The sequence below is a fragment of the Cnephaeus nilssonii genome (genome assembly GCF_951640355.1).
Source record: "Cnephaeus nilssonii genome assembly, chromosome: 5".
Lineage (NCBI taxonomy): Eukaryota > Metazoa > Chordata > Mammalia > Chiroptera > Vespertilionidae > Cnephaeus > Cnephaeus nilssonii.
In genome coordinates, this window is record NC_137076.1 from 50,174,545 (window position 1) to 50,183,457 (window position 8,913).

An 8,913-nucleotide genomic window follows, 5' to 3' on the forward strand; every position below is an offset into this window, starting at 1 on the left:
TAAATTCCTTTTTCTTTTTTAGCTTTGTAAAATTTTTCTTTAATAGGGAAATTTCTCTTTGTACTTGTTGTAAATGGAAAGTAAAGATTATGTCGATACATCTGGGCTCTTGGTCCAACTATGCCATCACTTACCTGGGAACTTGGGAAAAGATACTGTCTTTGGATCTCAGTTTCTTCATCTGTAAAATAATAATTTCAAAGTTTCTTACAACTACAAACTCCATGATACCTTAATGTGCCTGGCATCTGCTCATGGAGTCTATTTGCAGCGTTTATATTCCCATTAAGAATCTATTGGTAGGATCTAATTCTCTATATTTTTTTTGAAATTTTAAAAAAATATTTGTTGTTAAAAGTATTAATAGGTCCTCCTTTTAAGCTCTTCCAGCCCGCTCCCACCTCCCCTCCCCTCAGGTCCTCTCCACCCCATTGTCCCTGTCCAGAGGTTATGGATATATGCATACAACTTCATTGGTTGATCTCTTCCCACCCACCCTCCCCTGCCTTCCCTCTGAGGTTCAACAATCTGTTCATGCTTCTAATTAAAGTTGATATTCAATATTATATTAATTTCAGGTGTATTGCATAGTGATTACACATTTATATAACTTACAAAATGATACTCCCAATAAATCTGGTACCCAGCACTTTAGGAACATACTTATGCTTTACAAACCATTGAATGCTCAAAAAAGCCATATGATATAGATATTATTTTTATTTTTTTCAGAGGAAGACATTGAAAATCTAGAGAAGCTAATTTTCAAAGAATTCTAAAATTACATTAAAGCATGGATTTTATCCTAATTCTGTCTCCAAAGTTTATGTACTTTTACTGTAGTATATTTTCTCTTAATGTACAAATTTTGGATTAGAAAGGAAACTGATAAAAAATGGATCACTATTATTTTAAGCAATAGGTAAAGATTGAACGCTTCCTTATCTAAGTTTTAAACAAATCCTCAGTCCAAAAAAACCTAACTGATTAGTCTCATTTTTTCCCCTGTGCAGTTTATATCCATTCATAACCCCCGAGAACAACCTCGATCTCATTTTGTTAAGCAAAATGTGCCTTGGATATTGTCCTATCCAGCACTGTCATCTCAGAAATGAGGATTCTGAGATGACTAAACTTAGATGACAACCACATAACACAAAAAATAACAATTGGAATTAGAGTCCTGGCCTTCCAACTTCTTATCATTTGCTCTTATCAAAAATTGTAGGTTTTTTTTATGTATAATTTTTTTGTCCTCATTTAACCAGCTTTCTTGGGATTTTCTGGACAGGTTTATTTTATACTGCTATTTTCTAGCAGCCACATCTTTTGAAATATTCTTACCAGTAATGTACTGCCTACTATGTATTTTTCCCCAGCGCTTTCTTTTTAACAAGTTTTTTTATTCTGTAGTTTTTCATCAAATATTTATTTAGCACAAGCTTTAGATAGATATGTAAGGTATTAGTAATTTATGAGGGAAAATTAGGAACTCAAGGGAATTTATAGGAAAATAGGAATTCTCACCTGTGGACAGCTTACAGTCTGATAAATTAAACTGATTTTCAGACGTTTCTGAACTTCTGAGTGTAGGTCAGTTTCAACTAACAAGACAGCCAAGTCCAGTACTACATCTGCCCACCGTTTTGCTACATTTATAAAGTGCTTATGCATGATTTACTGCCTTCTAGAATACATATAGCTATTATCAGTGGGCCCTGAAGTATGCATTTTAATTTGCTTCCCTAAATTCATATTTCTCTATACAATTTTAATTTTATCAACAAGAAAAGCTTCTAACATTATGAATTTTGAAACCGGGTGATTGGAAATACACTTTAATATAGCTTTATGGCTACTTTTCCTCAAGCAATACTGTCCAAATCCACCGGCAATGGACTTTATTAGGGAATTGTGTTTCCCCCTCACAGTAGATCTGGTTTCTTGTAGGTCCAATTTTATTTTAATCAGGTAGCAATGTTATTGTTACAGTTTTAAATAAATGAATTGTAAGAAACAAATCTTCCCAATAAAAAGAAAAATCTGGTGTTTCGCTCAGAGGATGCAGCTATCATACAGAAAAAAAAAAAGGAGAAATGTGGAGAGAAAGTAATGTTTTAAAACATGGCATGGTCTGGTAGGACTTTTCTGTAGCACAAATCATCACACTTTCAATGTCATTTAAAAATCAAATGATACATTATTATGCTCCTTTGAAAGGAAATTATTTTTATCTAACTCAATTAAATTAGAATGCCCACCACTAAAAGCACTTATAGGTCAAATTACAGGACCTCTCCCGGAATTTAATACTTTTTCAGGAAATGAACAAACTTGTCTTTCCAAATTAAAATGAAGTCCACCCCTGGGCTTCTCTTCCCTTCTTTACCTTTCTTATTGAGCTTCATTTTCCATTTCCCAGAATTCTGTAGAAGACGCTCTGGGAGCTTGCAAAGTGTTTTCAGTGGATTTGAAGATGGTATTGCTGACATGCTAACCTACTCTGTTCATATTTTGCTGACTTGGTAAATGAATAGGGATATTTGCAGGAAATGTGTTTACTCTATTTAAATATCTTCTTTTAAAGGGACCATGTAAAATGAACGATCGAACGTACTTCAAAAGCCACTCATAAGCAATTGCCCCATGCTGGCTATTATTTCCTGCTGATGGAAATGTCTCCCAGGCCAATCATATGTCTTGCATACAATAGCCAAATGTTCATCCTTTAAAAAGTTATCCTGCAGACTAAATTCTCTCTCCTTTTTTTTTTCCATGGGAAATTAATTCCAGATTTATTATGTTGAGCCATCCATAGGAACTCATGGGACTCATAGGATCCATAGGGTTATTTGAGTGATTCATAGGAATTCAGTTGTGTATTGAAACAGATAAACAAAAACAGGAACTTTTTGAAATATTTTAAGTCATTTTTTCAAACCATGCCATTTTTTTGGTTTTCAATAAAATTGAATTATAATGCCTTCTGCCATCTGCAGATAGAAATAACTTCTAAATTTAGAAGTTAGAGAATGGTTAGACTCCATTGAAATGGAACTTGGACCTGTTAACGCTCATTGAGCTTACTTGTTTCATTTCCCCCCTCTGGACAGAGTGTGGTGGCCGGCTGAAAGCGGAATCCAAGCCCAGAGACCTTTACTCACATGCGCAGTTTGGTGATAACAACTACCCAGCGCAAGTCGACTGTGAATGGCTGTTAGTGTCAGAACGGGGCTCGCGACTGGAGTTATCTTTCCCGATTTTCGAAGTGGAAGAAGAAGCTGACTGTGGCTATGACTATGTTGAGCTCTTTGGCGGCCTCGATTCAACAGCGATGGGGCTTGGTCGATTTTGTGGATCAGGGGTAAATACAGTACCAACAGAAAACCATAGCCATGATTAAAAATGCCTATTGATTCATGATTAACATATGTAACATACAGAACAGCAGTGTTTTTACCAAAAAAAAGTTATTTATTATCAGTGTCTTAATACATTATAACACGCCTTACCACTTCTTACCACTTCTAGTGAATTTGCTTGATAATATCAAAAGAGACAGATAAATTCAGTAGTTATAATTTCTCGTTACTGTCCACATTCTAAATTTTATATTCTTGGCTTTGTAGTGCAATAAATATTTAACTTTTTAATAATACAAATAGAATATACTTAAACACGCACATTTGACAATGTTGTCACCTTCCTAAATTAAAGTATACAAGAAAAACGAATATGCACACCATTTAGATTGACATTCTCTTTTCAACAAATGTGTTAGGTGGGAGTGGATGGCCCGCCACAGGTGTGCGGATCAGTCAGATGTTATGCAACTGCAGGGTGTCTCTCTGCACAGGACACATTGGCAGGTGCAGGCCAGAGCATGTCACAATGAGAAATTAAAAAAAAAAAAAAGGAAAGCCTCAGTGCTTTCTTTCCCAGAATCCTCTGCATCAATATCAAATCCACATACTCAATATCTGAGTATATATATTGTTTTGATGACATTATCCCCAATTTTTTTATTGTCTATCAGTAGCTATTGCTTAATTGATAATATTAAACTCCTGTCCAAATAGCAACTGAAATGAAAACAAAAACCTTCTTGGACTTAATTATTAAAACAAGAAGGAATGCAAAGTTTGGATTCTGGAAGTGACTCTGCCTCAGAGCAGCTCCTGAAACAAGTTTACTAATGTCTCTTCATCCTCTCTGAGCCTCACTTTATTTATTTGTAAATCAAAGGAACTTGGCTTAAAAATTTGGGTACAAAACACCAAGTTCCAGAATTTGGAAACAGACTTAAGTATGCTCAAAGCCCAGCTACATTTCTGACTAGCTGTGTGAACTTGAGCGTGTCATTTGCTTCTCTGAAACTCAAGTTTTCTCATCTGTAAAATGAAGAAATTGCTCATATCCACTTTTCAAGGTGTTAGGAGGATTCAATTATATACCCCCAAAAAACACGAATTCCATTAAAGAAAAAGTGACTCATTCTGTTGTTTGTTTGTTTGTTTATTTTCTTCAGCCACCAGAAGAGATCTATTCAAATGGGGATGCAGTTTTGATTCATTTTCACACTGATGACACAATCAACAAGAAAGGATTTCATATAAGATACAAAAGCATTCGATATCAAGATACCACGCATACCAAATAACCAACACCAAAACCTCCTTCAGAAAAGAAAGGAATGTGCATAACGGAGAGAAGACATAGTTTGTTTGTTGTTTTTTTTTAAATGAAGATATTAGCACAAATGTTTTATATAATAAAACCGAACAGAAGAAAACTGTATGACCAGAATTATCTCTGTACTGAACGAGGAGTTTGCAGCGAACCTTGGTCAGCATTGCCAGGATATTTGAACTCCACGCTGACGGGATAGATAAAGCTGGTGGAAGGAAGGGCCTGATGTGCTGCAAGGAAGACTCCACGAGCTTTTGTGCGCAGCTTGACGCAGTGGCCTCACGAGTCAGACAATTAGGTTCAGGGTCTGTGGCCCTGCAGAGTGTTCTTTTTGACAATTTTGCAAGATTTGGGAGGAATAAAAGGATCTTGCAGGTCATAAACTGGGAAACCCTCTCCTGGTTTCTTAGGATAATTGCTTTGGCTTTGTATCTTGGACACAGTGCAAACCAGATCCTTGTAAAATGTTGTGAAATAGGAGTCTTAAGAGGGTGGTTTGTAATTTAAATGGAGGTGTGTCCAATGTTTGGAAACTGGAATATTTCAGCTTCATTATTTTCATTTGCAGGCCAGATTAACCTCTGAAACATTGATCATCTTGAGACCACGTTATTTTACTGATATTTTGACAACTTTGAGATGTTAGTAGTTTCTATTATAGCAATTAAAATCTAGACATCATTTGTTGAAGTGCTGAAAAGTGCCCAGTTGATTGGTAAACTCAGTTCTTTCAGCGAAAGTACTGCCTTTTCACACCAAATCCAAGAAGCCATGTGCTGTCTTATGAACTCTACGAAGAAAAAAAGAAACACAAAAAACTCCCAACCGGTGTGAACAGGATTCTTCTAAATGAAATGACTGTTTGGATGGTTCATACTCAAGTTACCACTGCTGCTATTGTCTTACTTTTGTTGTTGATCTGTCGTAGTTGTAGTTGTTATTGTTGATGTTGTCATGGTTAATGTTGTATTTAAAAAAAATGAAATGAAGCGGAAGTAGGCCTTGTAAGAATTGAAAGATATCTCTCTCTCTTTTTCTTTTTTCTTCCTGGGATTCACTTTAAGAAAAAATGCAATGTTGGAAAAAGGTTTTGTCTCTGAAAGACTTTTTCTGGTGCTATTCCATGAACATTTTATTAAACAAAGTTTTTTACTTTGAGCCAACCACCTGTAGACTCTGAATGTCTCCCTCTGTCGGGCTGGTGGCATTTGAAGACTGAAGACTTGTAAAATGTATCAAGAGTATATCATCGCAAGGGCAGCACTTGTCCTGTGGAACAACTACTTAAAATGCCTTAGAATTCTTGCACATGATCCAACAGATCCTTCTAGAAACACATCTTTTGAAATATTGAACATAATAGTGTATGTTAATTAGCAGCTCTATGAGGAAAATCCATTTCTCTGACGGAACATTGGGTATAAATATGTTGACCTGCTTTTGTTGTAGAAAATGATTTTCTGCTTTAAAGCCATGTGTGTTTTTAATATTAATGTATGTATATGTGAGCTTGTCTGAGTGAAGCTGTAAGAAGGTGAAAAGTAGTGGGTGGTTTGAAAAGTTAAAATTTATGTGCCAAGTTCTACTAGAATCCTGTATGAAGTAGCACCTTTCTTAGGCAGTTTCATGGACAAATAATGGGAACTTCTAATTATTATAGACCCATTAAAAAAACGGCTCTTTCCCTCAGAGAAACTCTATTTTGATATTTTTTGATGTTGATTGCTCTTTAGCTTTGTTTCTGTTAGCTGTCCATGAATATTAAACATTTAATAAAATTGGGTTTTTTTTCTTCATTTTTACAAAATTAAACTATACATACAGATGTAGTTTATTTGTTCTGTTATTGTTGCTCTAAAGAATCTTTTCCTGCATATGAATTATAATATGTAAATACATTTTAAAACCAATCATTTCATCTTATTGAATGTTACTTAGGAAATATGTAACTATTGCCTGCAACATAATGAGATTTTAATGGAGCTGACTTATTCCAGTAACTTCTATATTTTTTACTAATCTCCAATTTGCCAAAATTTATCAGGATTGGGAAAAAGGAATGAAAAAACACATGAACACCTAGTATATGACACTATGCCCAGCCTGGGACTGAGCACACGCTCTAGCTCTTTTTAACCTTGATGCTCCCTTTGACAGCTGTGATGATGATATTTTCTAGTTCAGGACCTGAGGCTCAAAGAATGCACATAATATTCCCAGGGTCACAGTGTAGTCAGATGTTGAAAGCCAGCTTGTCCCTTCTAAAAATCTGTGCTTGTCCTACAAAATGTAGTAGAATCAGTCTTAACATATATAAATAGTAGATTTTTTTATGATGAAACTTTTCCACATTGAGTAAATTATAGGGGTGAATTACAGTAAAACCTTCCGGATAAAACTAGTGTTCCTTTCAGAAACAGCATGGCAATTTGAACATCAACTGTAGATAGCTTCAAGGACTACAGTTAGTACTAGAAATTTTTAAAAAATAACAACTATAGTTAGAAGTTAGTAACCATGGGCCTTTTGTTAAAATAAATATTAAATTATTTTATCTGCTGTGGTAGGGGAATGTAGTGTTCTACTTTATGAAATATTCTGGATATTCCAGTTGACAATTAGGCTATGATGTGCTGCTCAACACAACTGAGAAGTTAAAGTTAAAAGGTATTTAGAAAGCATATGGAGATGTTGTCATAACTTAGGTCTTGAGTGTGGTCATTAATTTTTATTGTATTCTATGTCATATCAGTTCACTGCATACTAATTTATATTAATTCCACTTTGGCTTAAATGTGTTGTTAAATGCAAATACAGACAGCTTCAATGTTTTGTTAATAATTGTTAGTTACTGTTCTAGACATTTTATTAAATTAATTTTGTAAATTATTTTCAACCCCTACATTAGTATATTGGTTGTTCTCTCTATTTGCCACAATTCTTACATCTATGCATTCTGTACACAGAAAAAAACTGCTCCCACTTCATATGATTTTATTAAGTTATTTTTTAAAAGTCATTAATCTAGTTTATTACCATGCCTTAATGTACCTGAATAAAACAACATTTTTAAACAAATGAATGAGAAACAACAATTATATTTTTGAAGTTCTTAAATGTTTTCTGTTTATATTGGCTGGATTTTTGCTATCAGACTAATTTTAATATATTATAGTGTCATACTCAAATTCTACTCAATTTTGTTTTTAAATATCTTAGTCTCCTTTATTTGACTTATATTACTACTGTATTTTATGGGAAGCCTCAAATAGAAAATTTTATTCTTCCATACAGAAAATCTCTAAAAGCTTCTAATGATTAATTATTATTCTTTAAAGAAGAATAAAAGTTATTTTTAAAAAACATTAAATTATAGATTGCTTAGATTTAGTAAACTACAGTCGTGTGACATGCAAAATGACTTTTACTTAGCAATTATTAAAATGTTTGGAAATTTTGTTCAGTGATAATGGGAATAAGACTTACTTTTTGGAAAACCTTTAATACCATTTGTTAAATCTGGCATGGGAGGAGAAACAGGAAAAATAATTACCTCCTAAAGTTTTATAACTTGAACTATAGTAATGCCTTCTTTCTCTCTCTCTCTCTCTCTCTCTCTCTCTTTTTTTTTTTTTTTTTAAATCCTCAACTGAGAATATTTTCCCATTGGTTTTTTTAGAGAGAGTGGAAGGGAGAGGGAGGAGAGAAAGAAACATCGATATGAGAGACACATTGATTGAGAGACACATTACCTCCCATCCCAACAGGGCCGAGGATCAAGCCTACAATGGAGGTATGTTCCCTTGGCCAGAATCAAACTCCAGACCCTTCAGTCCATGGGCTGATGCACTAGCCACTAAGCCAAACCAGCTTTGTTTGGCTTTTAAGAAAAAAAAAAAGTGTAACATGAGCCTATCAAAAAGAAAAAAAAAGCTGGTCTGTGAATGAATGGAAGCATTTTATGCCTCAATACATAGTGAATACTTAGCTTTTAGCCTTTTAGTGTTGTTATTATAAAACTGAAAAATTTTGTCATTAGCTTAGAAAAAAAAATTGTTGGCAAAGCTGGCTCTGATACATGATGGGATATTATTAGTCTCTGAACTTTCTTTTGACATCTACTCTTTCTCTTTGTCCAGCCTTCAACGCACCCATCTTTCACTATCCACTATTGTATTCATCCTGAATCCAGGCTCATGTGTGATTCAAATCTACACTTTGACA

The 8,913-nt window shown here is 34.3% G+C and overlaps 1 protein-coding gene across 6 annotated transcripts in view; it reads left to right on the forward strand.

Moving 5' to 3' along the window:
- The window catches only part of TLL1 (tolloid like 1), a 164,175-nt gene extending 156,438 nt beyond the window's left edge, over positions 1 to 7,737 (forward strand). For all 6 annotated transcript variants that reach the window (XM_079771107.1, XM_079771102.1, XM_079771103.1 and 3 more), the window contains 2 exons: positions 3,114 to 3,364; positions 4,529 to 7,737. In XM_079771107.1, coding sequence (XP_079627233.1) covers positions 3,114 to 3,364; positions 4,529 to 4,660 — 383 coding nt within the window. In that variant the 3' untranslated portion in view covers positions 4,661 to 7,737. The remainder of the gene's footprint in view (positions 1 to 3,113; positions 3,365 to 4,528) is intronic.
- The last annotated feature ends 1,176 nt before the right edge of the window (positions 7,738 to 8,913 follow it).